The sequence below is a fragment of the Physeter macrocephalus genome, chromosome 14 (genome assembly GCF_002837175.3).
Source record: "Physeter macrocephalus isolate SW-GA chromosome 14, ASM283717v5, whole genome shotgun sequence".
Classification (NCBI taxonomy): domain Eukaryota; kingdom Metazoa; phylum Chordata; class Mammalia; order Artiodactyla; family Physeteridae; genus Physeter; species Physeter macrocephalus.
This window is the reverse complement of record NC_041227.1, coordinates 58,460,881-58,476,904: the sequence shown is the minus strand read 5'-3', so window position 1 is coordinate 58,476,904 and position 16,024 is coordinate 58,460,881. Positions and strand designations below refer to the sequence as shown.

The window sequence follows — 16,024 nt, the reverse complement described above, 5'->3', positions numbered from 1 at the left end:
ATATACATAGATACACACACACACACACACACACACACACACACACACACACACACACACACACACCAAATACCAGCTCAAGTCCCTCCCATCTCCTCCACGATGCTGTCTCCAACCCGTGCAAATCTCTCTCAGGAGGATCTCATGGTCAGTACCACATAACTGAGCATCTCTTCTCTAAGTGCTGCCAGCTGTTAGGTTTGTCTTCCCCGCAAAGTTTCCAGAGGGCAAGGGACACATCTCCTTCCACTGTGCATCACACCTAGCCCTGGACTCACACTGCAGGGCCTTGGCTAGTTCTCCTAGTGGCTCATCAAAATATGAGGAGCTTTGTTTTAAAAAGAAAAAAAAAAACAAGACATGCAGACATGCTGGGGCCCCACCCAGACTTCCTGAGAATGGGTGGGTCCAGGCCTGTCTGATGTCTATGAAGCTGGCCAGGTGACCCTGCCTGGCAGTGAGGGCTGAGAGCTGTCCCTTGGGCACAGAGTTACACTTTGTGATCATCTGCTAAGCTCTACAGAGTGTCCAAAAGGCATTCTTTACCCTGCAGAGAAGTGGTTCTCCAGATACTTGGCAATGTCTGCAGATATTTTTGGTTGTCACAACCTGGGGGAGGGGGTGCTACTGGCATCTAGTGGGCGGAGACCAGGATGCTGTTAAACAGCCCACAGTGTGAAACTCGGCCCCCACAAGAGAATCATGTGGCTGCCTTCAAATGTCAACAGTGCCCAGGTTGAGGAATCTGCTCTGTCCAACAGGACTTTCCATAATGATGGAGACATTCTACAGCCTCTCTGTCCCACAGTGACACCCACTAGAGACATGTGGCCTTTGAGCACTTGAAATATTGGCTAGTATGATTAAGGAATTAAATTTCTATTTATTTTATTTTAATTAACTTAAATGTCAGTAGCCGTGCGTGGCTAGGGGTGACCATTCTGGACAGCATAACCCTGGGCCTTATAAAATAACAATCAGCGAGTCCAGAGACGCTCCATACTCTAGAAAGGTCTACCTTCCATGTGCCCTGCAGGATTGTGACCAACAGCCAAGAATGGCTGTGGGACATGTGTGAGACCTGCCTCTCACAGAGCGCCTCCATCAGGGGCACAAAGAGTTCAAGCGCCACACGCGCGCAGCAGGCCTGGGGGTGGGGGTGAGCCCGGGGCCAAGTCTGCAGGCTCCCTTTTCCAGTCACGGCGCTGGACGCCACCCACACCTGCACGCGTCTCCTCTCACCCCCTCACCTTGATGGTTTCCAGCTCCATGCGAAGGCGGCTGTTTTCTGACAGCAGGTCCCTGTTCCTGGTTTCAATCTGTTGCAGCTGCGTCTCCAATTCAGCTTCATATTCTCGGCTTCCCTCCTGGAATTCTCGGAGTTCCTCTTGCGTGTTCTCTGCCCTACACAATTCCCAGATGTTAGCTGATCATTTACTGAGCGCTTACATGCTGCTGTTATACCTGTATCAGCTATTAATTCAACTGCCTTTTGAGGCAGAAACTGTCATTGTCCTCATTATACAGATGAGAAGATGAGGTGACTTGTCTCGAGGTCAAACAAGTCAGAAACAGAGCTTGGGCCTGCCCCCAGGTGTGCCTGACTCCATAGCCCTTTCTTAACCAATTCACTCTCCACGCATTCATTCCACTTGTACTTTTTGGAGCCCAACATGTAGTAAACACACTTTGGATTGTGTATTCTCTGCAGATTTATTTGCAAGTAGAAACTGGACATAATACAAATGCTCACTTATCACACCACTATCATAGGTCCCTGCCCCATATCCCAAACGCCCAATTCTACCTTCTCAATCCTTACAAGTCAAGGGATATCTTTTTTTTTTTTTTTTAACACCAAGCCTAAACTCTCTTTAAATCAAACTAAGAATAAAGAAATTAGAGGAGCTGGAATAAGACCTCCCTGTGTAGATTACAAGAGTCCATGAGAAATAAAATAAAAACAACGTTAAACACACACACACACACACACACACACACAAACACACACACACATACACCCCTCCCAGATATGGGCACTGAAACACTGGTTTCCAATTTTAAAATCTGTAACAACCCATTTTGCTAGGCATAGGGAGAAGTTCTTTCCCCATACACGAAGGGCAGACCAGATACGGCACCCAGGAGCTGATAAAACCCTGCCAGAAAATAATGTGGGAAGTAGCAGAGCCGTTTGCTTAGGACCCTAGGCTTTGGGGTTCAAATTCCAGCTCTGTTACTCCCCTGGCTGTCTGACCTTGGGCAAGTTGACTTGCTTTCACTGAGGCTCAGTTTCCTCATTTGTAAAATGGGGTGAGAATGGTTTCTCCACGGGACAGTGTTGAGATTTAACTGAGATGATGTATGTTAAGCCCTTCACAGTGCCCGGCACATAGTAGGCCCACAATAAATGGTTGCTGCCATCACTATGGGAAGAAAAAGCAAGGCGAACTTTGGAGAACTGACCTCTGCTTGTAGGTCATAGCCAGGTCTTTCCAATAGTTAGCTTCTTCCTCCTCGGAGCTGAAAGTCTTTCCCGAGTCCTCCATTGTGAAAATGGGGGGGAGAGATTACTATTCTTGCCTCATGATGTCTAGAAGAGAAAGTTTTAAAATTATTACCCACATCTGGTTAAACAGCTGATCTTTAATGGGGAAAAAAAATTCCTAGACTTTATGTTGGATTAAATGTGGCAAAAAACATTGCCAAAAAACTAAAACTAAACCCAGGCAAAATACAGTCCACCTGCACATTACATTCCATGGATAAACCTACCACGGGGCTTCCCTGGTGGCGCAGTGGTTAAGAATCTGCCTGCCAATGCAGGGGATGCGTGTTCAAGCCCTGGTCCGGGAAGATCCCACATGCTGCAGAGCAAATAAGCCCATGCGCCACAACTACTGAGCCTGCATTCTAGACCCTGCGAGCCGCAACTACCGAAGCCCGCGCACCTAGAGCCCGCGCTCTGCAACAAGAGAAGACACTGCAATGAGAAGCCCATGCACTGCAACTAAGCTCGCCACAACTAGAGAAAGCCCGCATGCAGCAACAAAGACCCAACGCAGCCAAAAAATAAATAAATAAAATAAATGTACTAAAAAAAAAAAAAAAAAACCTACCAGGACTTGCTGATTTATTACATTTGGGGGGGAGGGGAGGAGAGGGGAGGATGTCTCATGGGTTCTAACTTAGGCAACCAGGTGCCACCACCATCCCCATCACCAGAGACAGAGAATCAGAAGGAAAAGTCTTTAGGGTGAGGGGATACTGAACCCAGCTTGGGACATTTTTAATTGGACGTGCCTGTGATACATCGAGAAGCAACACTGGATCTGAAACTCAGGGTGAAGTCCAGGCTAACAATACAAATTTAAGAATCATGAGTTTGTAGCTGGTTCTTCCTTTTTTCTTGTGACAGAACCACGAAATAGTTGACTGAGAACTATTTATGGATCTCTGAGGAGTGCCAGTGTCTGAAAGCTGGGAAGAGAAACAGTGATCAGAGACAGAGGAGAAACAAGTGAGAGAGATGAGAACCAGAAGAGTGAGCTGTCCTGGGAGTAGACGGTTTCAAGGGGAAAAAAGAGAACGTTCCACAGTATCCAAGATGCAACAGAGAAGCTGGTAAGGTAAAGACTGGGAAATATCCACCCACAAGATTTGGCAAAATGTCAGGTCACTGGTGATGTGAGCAAGAATGGTTTCAACACAGGGAGGAGGGATAAACAGGGTGGAGGAGTAACTAGGAGGTGAGAAAGAGGAAGTAGATGGGATTTTGGAGAACTGGGTATGAGAAGAAAAGGAGACACAATAGACAGTAGCCAGAGGGGAGAGTGATGATAAGGGCCTGGACTCAGGATTCTGAGCTATCCAGAGCAGACGTTAGAGAACAAATTTCTATTAACAGTTATCAGTCTATGGACTCCCAGCTGATAAAGCCTCTCAATGTAACAGCTTATTTTCTCAATTTATTTAAGACTCTGAGCTTGTCAAAAGGTCATTAGGAATCCAAATGAGATCTCTCCAAAGTCCCTTCTTCCCCTCAAGCTAGCGCATGGTTCTGTCTTTGGGGACAACAGAATGAACACAACCTCTCACTCTGCAAGATATAACTAACAAACTGTATATCTGGCTAAATATACAAATAATTCCGCTAATATGTCAGTGTTGACATGGACACAATCACCAACTTCTGTATCTCTGGTAGAAACTGAACAATGATACCTATATCCGAGCACAGTACTTACTGATAACTCTACATTTGTTAGGACCTGTATTCACACCTCTTCCTCCAAATTTCTCTCCCTTCCCTAATTCAGAGAAAACATGCCATGTCCCCACCCACTCCCTTCTGGGGAACAGAGTTTCTCTGAAAGCTTGACTAAAGCAGAGAAGCTGGATGGAGTAGAAAGTTGTTAATTTGATTTTTTTTTTCCAGTCCATCATTCCTTCTTCCATCTTTCTGTAACAGCACCCTAACAGTCCCTTGGGGAAACCAATTCTACACTCCTTCCATGGGGCTCAGATGGACTTGACATCATCTTCTGCATCTGGGAGAAGGCATGTGACTACTCATGCCTCCAGCATAATCGGTAACAGGCTCAGAGGTGGGCCTAACCCAAGCTGAACCAATGACAAGGATCAGCCTAATCCAAACTGAGCCAATGATTGGCTCAGGGGTGCACGGTAACCCAAGCTGAGCCAATGAGTGTCCAGGCCCAGGCCTTTCGCGGAGCTATCAAGAAAGAAACTCTCTGGAGTTGTTAACTAACCTTACTGTAGTAATTATTTCAAAAAATATACGTCTCACGTGCTACACCTTAAACTTATACAACGTTATATGTCAATTATATCTCCATAAAGCCCAGGAGGGGAGGGAGGAGAAGAAACTCTTTCCATTAGGGTTCGTGGTGGGAGGGAGGAGAAGAAACTCTTTCCATTAGGGTTCATGGTGGTCATCTTGCTATCACAAGGGAGGAGACTGCCTGAGAATGAAGCCAAAACAAAGGAAAGCAGGGCCAAGAAGTGGAGAGGCTGTGTCCTGATAATATCATTCGGACACCTGGGTCCAGTCATTCCTGATTTAAGGTTAGGAGAGATAATCAACTCCCTTTCTTGGTTGGACCAGTTAGGTCTGGATTTCTGCTACAAGAGAGGCCTAATTAACGTTTGGAGTGAAAGATCTTGTTTGCTGAAAGTACAAAGGATAGAGCACCTAGAGTGTAAATAGTAGTAATCACCATGGTGATGGGTAAGAGTAAACCTAATTCTGGTAATCCCTGCTCAAGCCACAAGCTCTAATGAGCCCAGAGCTCATCTAGTATGGGGTCACCAAACCAATGTCTATAGCGTTAAGAGCCCAGAGCCCATGCAACTGTAACTGAGTGCTGTGTGGCCATTAATGATCATATTGAGGACAGTCGCAACTGCACGGCATGGGAGGAATTCTGTGTACAGGAGGTTGAGAAAGTGAGGAACTAGGAACAATGAATGTACACTGACTTTTCCTGATGTTTGGAAAAAGATCACATCCAAGTTCAACGTAAAGAGTCCCTGCCTACTTCTCTAAACATTTCCTACAGCCCTACCCCTCACTCGCTTACGCTGCAGCCACACTGCCTTCTTTCTGTTCTTTGAACACACCAAGCTTGCTCCCACTCAGGGTCTTTGAACTGGCTGTTCTCTCTGCCTGGAATGCTCTCCCCTCAGATCTCTGCTAACAGATTTCCTTCTTGCTGCTCAGATCACAGCTGAACTGTCTTCCCCAGAGAGACCTTATCTGAACATCCCACCAAATACCTCCTCCAGCCCTTCAGTGTCATATTAACCCCTGCTTTGTTTTATTTCATCACTTTATGAGTTTTGTTTTTGTTTTATCTTCCCCCACTGGAATGTCAGTTTTGAGCACAGGGACCTTCACCATCTTGCTTTTTTATTCCCAATTCCTTGAACAGTGCCTGGCATATAATAGGCTTTCAATAAATGCTTGTGGAAGGAAGGAACACAGGGAAAGATAGAGAGTGGTCACTTGCTGGAAGGGGATGTGAGGTTAAGGAAAAGAAGCAGGAGACCCTCTGAAGGCTAGTTTATAGTTTACTTCTGTAAATCCCTAAGATACTTAACAGGATGGGGAAAACCTTTCTCCCTCGGCACCTGAGTGGCATCTCATTAATGGGAAGGGGCTGGAGGACAGGGTGCCATGTTGGAAACTACCCCCTCCCCAGGTGTACATGATAAGGAGTATCTGATACAGTTACTGGAGTTTAGTAACCTTCATCCTTCAATCTTACCACAGATGAGTTTTAGAAAAGGGCTCTTTATCACAGCCAGTGAGGCTTATAACTTAAGCCTCAGTAAAGAAATGAAATTGAGATGTTTTAGGAGGCCCTTCCACTGTGGCTCTAATTACAGCCCCTGTATTTTAAAAACACCCCTAGGGAAGAGAAAATCTATGCTAGAGGCTAAGAGGAAAGAAGTAACAGCTGAACTTCACTTTTTTATGAAACAGCATACTTAAAAACCTGACCTTTTTTTTTTTTGGCCATTTATAAATGTCTCAGAAAGTTCCAACGTGCATTACTCCCTGCCACAGATAGCAGGTAAGACAACTGGCAAAGGTTCCCCTTTTCCAGCATTATTTGCTGAATTTTATCATCACCTTCTATTTGTGGTGTGTTAGGCATTTAATACATTATTTCCAAACAACTTGACCCTCTTTAAGCTGTTTAACTGTAAGGGGTAGGTAGGCAAGGCAATCACTTGGTTTCTTAGGAAGCTGGAGCAGAAACATTGTATGCCTTGGCCATCTGCATAGGTGCAACAGAGTGGCAAACCAGACCCAAGTGCAAGGGAGTCTTTGAATTCAAATTCCAGATCTCCCTGGGGTTGCCAATAGACTGGAGGTCAGTTTCACTCTTTGGTCCACACAGTCTTTTGAAAGGCACTGTGTCAGGCAGGTGTTAATGCTTGGTCACAGCATACACAACTTTGTACCCACTATCTTAAAAGTGGATACTGCGTGCATTTATTGCATCCGAGCCACAGGGATATGTCCTCCTAACTTGCGTTCTCACTACACCATCATGCCGTCATGTCCCAGTAGCTCTGTGGACAAACCTGATGGGTACCTCAAATGTATGTGCTACAGCATGCAAGAACTGGGATCAAGTGGTCCAATAAGTACTTATTTTCTATTTTGGATAGAAATAGAAACTTTTTGGATAAACTTTTTTGGATAACTTAGATCTATTACTCTTACAAAAGTGTTTCAGCAAGTTTTTGGGGGGCGGGTATTTTCCATGATCAAACTTAACAGGAAAGTCTGAAAACACACTTGAGACACACACCTTTGATTTCAAAACTCTAGAAAAAACAAAGCCTTTCTCAGCTCTCCTCTGAGTGAAGAAAGCCAGCACAGCTGATCAGGAGCAACACACACATATAAACCATCAGGAATTAACGGCCCTTCTCCACCCCAACCCCAATCCCTCCCAATCAAAACACATGGAAGAGCGGAAGGGAAAGGGAGAAAAAGAAAGAAGCTGCCAGAAACTGGCACATGCTCCCACGGCTTCTACGTTACGATGCAGGCTTTGCATTTTGCAGAAGTGACATTACTGGGGCAAAATCAGTCAAGAGTCAGCAGGTCTGACTTCTGTCTCGATGCTTTCAAAGTCTGTAATGATCTACCTACCAAAATACCTCAGTAGGCATGCAAGGACATATGCTCAAGGGTGTAAACCATCATTGACTGAGGGGAAAACTGGAGGAACTTAACTGTTGACAGAGGACTGATCAGAAAATGGTGCAGTTAAGAAGTAAATGTACTGGTATGGAAGAAAGTTTATGATATGTTAAGAAAGTGCCATTTTTGTTTGCAAATGTATCTCCCTCTGTGTATACAAATAGAAAAGGGTCTGTAAGAATATACCAGTATGGGGGTAAGGCAGACACTGAGACTCGAACCTGTACCTGACACTTCTCTAAGATATATATTGTTTTTTGCAGTAAGCACATATTGCTTTTGAAATTTTAAGAAGCTTAAACTTGGACGAAAAGAAAACAAATTATCCTGTCCAAGGATAATTTTTATTTTCTTGAAACAAGAGGCCAAGGAAGGAGCTTTTCCTACTGTGGCATTCCCCTCCTCCGTTCCTTTTCAAACTTTCCCAACACCTACTAAGTGCTGGGCACTGCTGAGTGAGGCAGACACAAAGCACCTATGTCAGGACTAGGTGCAAACATAGTACCAGTTGCAGGCACAAACTTTCCATATGCAGGCATGCTCGTGTTAGGGAATTATCTTGTGAGGAAGAGGAGTGTAATCTCTCTGGGCTCACACATTCTAAAGCAAAAGAACACACTCTGGAAACAAAAATAACATCCTAACAGAAGAAGCCAAGTTAAGAAACTATTAACCAAATGGGATGAAATATACCAATCAGAGGCCTCGGATACTTTAGGAGCATAGATCATCTGCATTTTTAAGTTTCAAAAATGGTTAAATACCAACGCTGGGGTCAGATAACAAGTGGCTCTGGAAGTCGCTGGGATCCAATTACTCTTCAAAGTACCTTACCCATGTCCTAAAATGCCATCCTATCCTAGAATACATGAACAAAACTCGCATAGAAAATGAGAAATTTCTGTCCGGCGCATGCTGCAAAGGTCGTTTCTTTAGAAAGGAAGTTAAAAGGGGGCCTAAAGGTAGAGAGAGGCACAACCTGATAAAACCCTGGACAAAGAAATCCGGGAAGGTCGAGCCCTCCTCAGGAGACAGCGAACTTGAGATGACTGGAGAAGATAATGTAGCTTACCCAAAAAGCAGTATCAAGGTGATGGCGGGGTTTCCTATGACCTCAGAGAGGCAGGTAAGCCCAGCCACCGCATTCAAGCTGTAGAATAAGCGTTTTCATCCTTTATCCAATCCTTCCCCAAAGTGCTGTCTGGAGAAATCTGAACCGTCCTGCCACAGAGATCTGAGGAAAGCGGAGGGAGGAAGACCGTTCCAAACACGTTCCCAAAGGGAGGGAAGTGCCAAGGAGGAGGGAGGTTTTTGGAAAGAGGCCTGCACTGAGGGTGGAGGCGGGTGGGGACGTGGGCGGGAGGGGGGCTACGAGGAATGAGGGGCGGTGGGGGCAGCAGAAGGCGATGGCGAGGACTGAGGTGCAGAAAACTGAGCGAGAAGGGAGACCAGGGGAGTCGGGGTGGGATGGAACAGGAGGGCAGAGCCGCCGGGCTGCGGGGACCCGGGACGAGGAGAGAAGGACCGAGGAAGTCTAGGACGGAGGGGGAGGGCAGCGGGGTCGGAGAGAGGCGAGCGCAGGAAGAGAAAGAAAGCTGGCAAGGGTGAGGAACCAGGCGCGAGGGACACGAGGCTGTGAAGGCACAAAGTTAAGAAGGGAGGCTCCAGGGAAGCGCGATTTTCGAGCCCAGCACCCGGGAAGCGACGCGCAAGTGAGGGGCGCGCCAGGGCCCCTGCACGGCGGCGGCCCGGGGTCCCGAGAGCGTGGCGGGCGCCGGGGCGGGCAGAAGAGTTTCCCGGCGGCCGTGGCGGTGGCGCTGGCAGTCCCCGGGAAGCCACCACCCCGGGGTCCGCATCCCCGCACTTACCCGGCTCCGGCTGTGAGGAAACGCGGCGGCGGCGGCTGCGGCTGCGGCAGCGGCTGGGGGCGGTGCGTCCCGGGCCTCCAGCCCCCGCCCCCCCGCCCGCGCCCGCGCCCGCGGCCGGCGCCGCCCATTGGCTGCCGCGCCACGGGACCGCGTCTGCCTCGGCCAATCAGCGCCGAGCAGCGCCTTTTGGAAACTTTTTTCCCAGGGCCCGGGCGCGGCGCGGCCACGCGGCGGCACTGGGCGGGCTGGCGGGAGCGGCCCTGGGAGGCTCCCAGTGCTGGGCAGGGTTCTGGCCCGCCTTGGAGGCTGCAGGGTGCTCCCTGGACACCGGGGGGACGGGCTGGGATTTGCGGGCCACGCACTTCAAGAAAATGTGACTCCCTCCCTTTGACACCAGTTGCATTTTCCTGTTCTTGGCTTTTCCCCAAAGCAGATAGAAGGACAAAGATCTAGGTCCAATTAGGATAAGCAATGCCCCAGGTCCTCCCCACAACTTTACAACCAATATAAAATTTTCTTTTTTTTTAAAGACCTTTTGATGTGGACCATTTTTAACATCTTTATTGAATTTGTTATAATATTGCTTCTATTTTATGTTTGGTCTTTTGGCTGGGAGGCATGTGGGAATCTTAGCTCCCCCACCAGGGATGGAACCCCAACCCAGAATCCACACACCCCCTGCATTGGAAAGCAAAGTCTTAACCACTGTACTGCCAGGGAAGTCCCACAACCAATATAACATTTTTGACATCATTATCTTCTTCAAAGGTAGCAAAACTCCTTTACAGGAGTTTGTTTTTGAGCCTGGCTTTGAATCCTTGCTCTGTCCCTTAGTAGCTGTGTGATCTTGGGCAAGTTATTCTAACTCTCTGTGACTTACTTTCCTCATCTATAAAATGGGGTTATGCAGAGACGAAATGAGTCAACTTGGCATTTGTAAAACGTTTAGGACAGTGCCTGAGCACATAGTTAAGTACAATCTATGTAGTGATCATGGTTTTTCAATTGGTTATCTAGGTCAGGCATAATGCTAACTTCTTGATGTTCACCAACGAATATTTATTGAGCACTCACTTATATCAAAATAAATGTCAGACAAGACACCTGTCCTCAAAGGGCTTATAGTACTAAGAAAGGACACTAAGTCAGTAAACAGAAACAGTGAAATAATGTCAGATGCTAATAAGTGCTATGAATAAAGCAAGGTCATGTGATAGAAAGGGGCTGGGGAGGGGTCCCTGCAGATAGAATGTCAGGGAAAGCCACTCTACCAGGTGACAATGGAGCTGAGACCCAGATGATGAGAACCACAGGAAAGCACTTTTACGGTCCTCATTTTAAAGCTGAGAAAAGGGTGCAGGAAGTTAAATGCATTGCCCAAGGTTTCACAATTAATAAACAACAAATCAGACTTCAAAGCTGGGTCTGTTTGACTCCTACACTGGTGTTCTTCAGCACAATGCTACAGGCAGAGGTCTTAGCTGCTTTGAGGCCTCCAACCACAGTCATAGGATCCCTCCTGCATCCCTGCCATGGTTAAGAATGACCTTTAATTCTACTTCGACTCCTTGCTACTTCCTGAAAGAAGCTCAGAGATGCAAAAGGGAACTACCACTTACATCAACGGGGTTAAGGAAAGTATCAGTGTCTTTTAGGAAACTTCCATCCTGGCCCCAAATGCTAATAAATTATTTGCATCCCCTTGACACTTTCCAGAGCCTCACCATTCTGTGAGGTTTCTGGGCAGAGAATAATCACCCCAGTTAAAAGATAAACTGAACCACAAGTTGATGAGCTATCAGTACTGACTACATGACATTAAGTCATTTAAACCAGTTGATTTTCAATTTCCTTCATTTTTCCATTAAAAATAAAAGCGAGAAGATATTGAAATGATTATCATTAAACTCCTCTTCAGGAGTAGGTGTTTAGGTAAATGGGTTTTTTATTGGATAAAACCTTAAAAAAATGAAAGGGAAATTTTGGTATACTTTAAAACTTCGTTCTCTCTATTCGTTTTCCTTGCAGCTTTCAGATATTAATGAGCAGAAAGCTGGGTTTCTCTTGCTTAAATCATTCCATCATAATTTATTATTTCAAAACACTATAAACTTTTCATTAGCCTTCCATTTAGTATGATTGATAACGTTTTTATTTACTGCATTTACTTATTGACACCAGGCACAGCTCTGGACTTGAAAGAATGCCAAGCAATGTCAAACAAAATGTGTCTGATCTTTATTTTATGGCTACAACTTTTTTAAAACGCAATTTTAAAATCCAATTATTTTGTTTCCGTTTTATATTTTTAGTTAGTACTGTCTGTGTTCAGAGATACTCAACTAGAATGAAAAGGAGAGAAAATAAATCTCTAAAGAGAAGCATATTTTTTGGTACTGTGAAAAAAACAAAACGCTAGAAACAGGGTTGTTTTTCATCTGTTCTAATTCCCACTTGGAGAATACTACCCACACACAGACACAATGAAGATTTACTCAGCAGTAATAAATACCTAAGCAGGCAGATGATGTGTGGACTTGTCATCTGCCTTCTGGAAATGGAATACAAGCACAAAGGGTTCTTCAGCTACGTGTTTGATCTTGCCCTCCACAATACCTGTCTACAAGGACGTCTACAGGGATGTATTAAGCTTCCCCTGAAATCTCCCCCACTTAATGTGGATTGCCTAATGAAGTTGCCTCACAGTACAGACTTCAGGGGGAAAAAAGTTCTCTTTTGGCAATTTTTACTTGCTGATCCTTATGCAAAGTTAACCTGTTTCTTAGCAAACTTCAGAAATAATCTTTACGTAGCATTCGGCTATTGCATCGTAAACTATGCCTAGATTTAAAATATATATGCTTTGTTTTTCCAATTTGCAACAGGAAATAGTGAGCAGCTGGTAGTTTCAGAAATGTCCGTTGTGCCTACTTAAAAACAATTTTTTAAAAATTTCAAATATAAGTAAAGAATCTGAAGCAAAAACATCCAAAACAAAAACCCCCCAAAAACAAAAATCCCCAAACATGGCAAATCTAGCTACCAAAAACACAAGCTGTTATTGGCTTCACATGGCTTTTGCAACTATAAAGTCTCCTTTTTGCTCGCCTAAGCGGTCACTGGAAAAGTTGTATTCATTTGCAACGAGCTTTGGACCAGGACTTTAAAAAATCACGTTTTCTTACTGAAGTCACGAGGACCTCTTAATTGTTGGTGACAAAATCCAGCCTAGTCTTGGCACAGGCTTTCTTTTTGCCAGCTGGATCACAACTTCGCGAGGCGCCCTGCCGGCCCGAAGGACCTCGCGGGCAGCCCAGTTGGCAGTTATTTTTTTCTCCACTCGCCGCTAGGTTGCACTAGATGAAGGATGCTGTAGCAAACATGCGTCATTTAATTAAAAAAAAAAAAAAAAAAAAAAAGTAGGGTCATCACGTGACAAGAGTAAGAGAGAAAAAAAGCCAAAACGATCAGGTTTTTCATCAAAATCCCTTTTAAATCGCCTTCCCTCAAAAGCCCGAAAGAGCTGAACGGTGACAAATCCCGGTTGGCAGGTTTTTTCCCCGGGTTCCACCTCACAAGCACCCTAATTCTCCGCTTTCAGGTTCCTTCCCACGCCACAACGGTAAGCCAAAGGCAAGGCTTTCTTAAACTGGGGGTTTTCGCCAAAAAAGCCGGGGTCGCCCCCCGGGAAGGTCCCTATTTAGGGGTTTATCGGGAGGGGACTGAGCCTGACGAGGCTGCAGGGCCGCGAGGCCCCGCCCCCCCCGGGGTTCCCAGCACGCCCCGCGCGGGGAGGACGCGGCGGCGGGGGAGGGGCGGAGGAAGGGGCGGAGGCAGGGAGGAGAGAAGGGCGTCGGTTTTGCGACAGGGGAGGTGCGGTGCGGAAGCGGAAGTGGAGGGTGCGCTTGGCGGCGGCGGCGGGAGCTGCGGAGTCGGGAATCAAAACAAAGGGCCTGGGGGGGGTGGGGGGAAGGCGGTGGGGCCGGAATGTGAGCGGAGGTGGAGCAGGCGGCTGAGGTGAGTTTGCTGGCAGCCCTGGGAACTAGTCCCCGACGCCCCCAGTGCTCTGGGACCACCAGGCTGGAGAGTGGGAGAGCGTCCCCTCCTTCTGCCTGTTGCCAGCGGGGGTGGGGGAGGTTGGCTGGTATGAGGGGAAGGAATGGGACCCACCGGGCGGGCCCCCGCTAAAGGTTCGACTTGTCTCCCTTTCGGGTCACTTCACGACTGTCATTGCAGCGCCTCTGCTGCCCTTTGGGAGTGTTTGGCTCCCTGCCCACACTTGTCTCCTTTCTCCCTTTGGGGCCCTCCTGGTGTGGAGAGCAACCCTTCTAGAGAAGTGTGTACAGTTGGAAGTTTAAGAGAGGAAAAGAACGGCTGGTGTTTTTGCAACCCTCCCGCCCCCAGCGTTTTGCACCCTCCTCGGTCTATTAGCACTCCCTAGGGTGTAGCCTCTGGCTTGACTGAGAGCGTTGAGTTGTCTTAGGACTTGAACCACTCCCAATAATTGTATTGCGACACTGTGATACACCTTTTGGAGTTTCCCTGGCACCTTTCTGTTATTACCTAGAGCTTTCCAGTTACATCTTTTGCACTTTCTAACATCTCTGAGCATAAATATTCTGTTTTGCATACAGGGAAACTGAAACCTAAATGGGCTTCTGAGGCATTTATTGGACTTTGCATTCATTCAGCAGTTGTTGGTGGGTGCCAGACACTGTGCTAGGTGCAGGAGATAAAATAATGAATAAGGAAACGTGATCCATATGTACTACCATGGAGTTTATATTTAAGTGGGGGAGACAGATAATAAAAAAGCAAGCAACTAAGATAATTTTAGGAAGAAAAGCTATGAAAAACAACAGAAATACCCAGGAATGGGATGCGGTTATGTGGGGTGTTGAGGACTAGATTGGGTGTTGAGAGAAGGCCACTGGTAAATTTTCTACTTTGTCTCATTTAATGCAAACAACAACCTATGAAGGTGCTACTATTATCATCAGGCCCATTTTACAGATGGGATCTGAGGTTCAGAGAGGTTGCGCGTTGTCCAAAGCTGCACAGATAGGAAGCAGCAGAATTGGGGATTGATAGGAGGACAGTCTGATGTCACAGTCTGGGCTTTCAACCACTATCTGAATTGCTCAAAGACCGAGAAATAATGGCAGAAGTGAGACTTCCACTCAAATCAAACAGAACTTTCTATGACTACCTGAATTACTTCATGTCATTCCCAGGAATATTTAGGAAAATTTCCGGGTGCAGACCACTAACAGGCTAATACGTTTGTACTTTCTGTTGCTTGTGTTTGAGCGATACCAGAGGTACCTTGGTGTGGTGGAAAGAGGTGGACAAGCCTGGTTCTTTTCCCTTTCTTATTGTGTGATCTTGGGCAAGTTACATAATTTCATTAAACTTCTGTTTCTCCTCTGTAAAAATGTGGCTAATTTCTCCCTTGTCTTTCTCATAGATTTACTGTGGAAAAAAAGATGACAAAAATGGATCACATTGTCTGGTTGTTTCCTTCATTGTATCCCTTGTGCCAAGCACAGGCTTGCTACATAGTAGATACTAAGTAAATATTTGCTGAATGAGGAAATAATGTTAAACAAAAAAGCTTTGTAAACTGTATTTTACTTGACACCTTAGCTCACTTTCAGGATTGGCCTTAAAGGGGCTTGAGAGAGCATGTTGAAGTTGTGTATGTCGTGAACATCACAGATTCTTAGGCTCTAGAGAGAAGATAGGGTATATGAGGTCTGTATTTAATAGGAAGAACAAGTACCATAGTTTACTATTATTGTGGCAGTTAACTCCATCTCTGTCTCTCCAGATTAGCTCCATTTTTTTTAGGTAAATAGCTGTTTTATTCATTCCCTCATTCAACAAATATTTCCTTAGTATATACTATGTAGGAGCCCCGTGCTTGGCACAAGCCATGCAGCGGTGAAGACAAACAGATGGTGGCGTCCTTTATTTGATTTTTTCCCCCCATAGTAATGCTTTGAGGTGGGCAGGGGAGAAATTAGGCACACTTGACAGAGGAAGAAACTGAAACTTAAAGTTTTGTAGCTTCCACATAAGGGCCAAATAGTAAATATTTTTGGCTCTGTGGGTATATGACCTACAGTCTCTGTTGCAAATAATTAACTCTGCAATTGTAGTGCAAACATAGCCATAGGACTTCAGTAAGCTTGGCTGTGTCTCAAATACAACTAGTCATAGACACCAAAATCTGAATTTCATGTAGCTTTGTCACAAAATATTGTTTTGATTTCTCCCAAGAATTAAAAAATGTGAAACACATTCTTAGTTTGCAGGCCATTTAAATACAAGCAGTGGGCCGGTTTGGGCTATCGTTTTAGGCAGTAGTTTGCCTACCCCTGCTTTTTTTTTTTTTTTTTTTTTTTTTTTT

At 45.8% G+C, this 16,024-nt stretch overlaps 2 protein-coding genes across 7 annotated transcripts in view; one reads left to right on the top strand and one right to left on the bottom strand.

The window, feature by feature from the left end:
* Nucleotides 1–9,674, bottom strand: part of NDE1 (nudE neurodevelopment protein 1) — a 28,803-nt gene extending 19,129 nt beyond the window's left edge. Inside the window, exons 1-4 of the mRNA XM_055089744.1 lie at nucleotides 9,613–9,674; nucleotides 8,817–8,978; nucleotides 2,467–2,593; nucleotides 1,251–1,404 (exon numbers count right to left, since the gene is read on the bottom strand). Of these exons, the coding sequence (XP_054945719.1) occupies nucleotides 1,251–1,404; nucleotides 2,467–2,549 (237 nt within the window). The 5' untranslated portion in view covers nucleotides 2,550–2,593; nucleotides 8,817–8,978; nucleotides 9,613–9,674. The remainder of the gene's footprint in view (nucleotides 1–1,250; nucleotides 1,405–2,466; nucleotides 2,594–8,816; nucleotides 8,979–9,612) is intronic.
* Nucleotides 9,675–13,549: 3,875 nt separating this feature from the next.
* MARF1 (meiosis regulator and mRNA stability factor 1) overlaps nucleotides 13,550–16,024 on the top strand; it is a 43,652-nt gene continuing 41,177 nt past the window's right edge. For all 6 annotated transcript variants that reach the window (XM_055089967.1, XM_055089964.1, XM_007127084.3 and 3 more), the window contains exon 1: nucleotides 13,550–13,629. The gene's annotated coding sequence lies outside the window, so the exon portion shown is untranslated. The remainder of the gene's footprint in view (nucleotides 13,630–16,024) is intronic.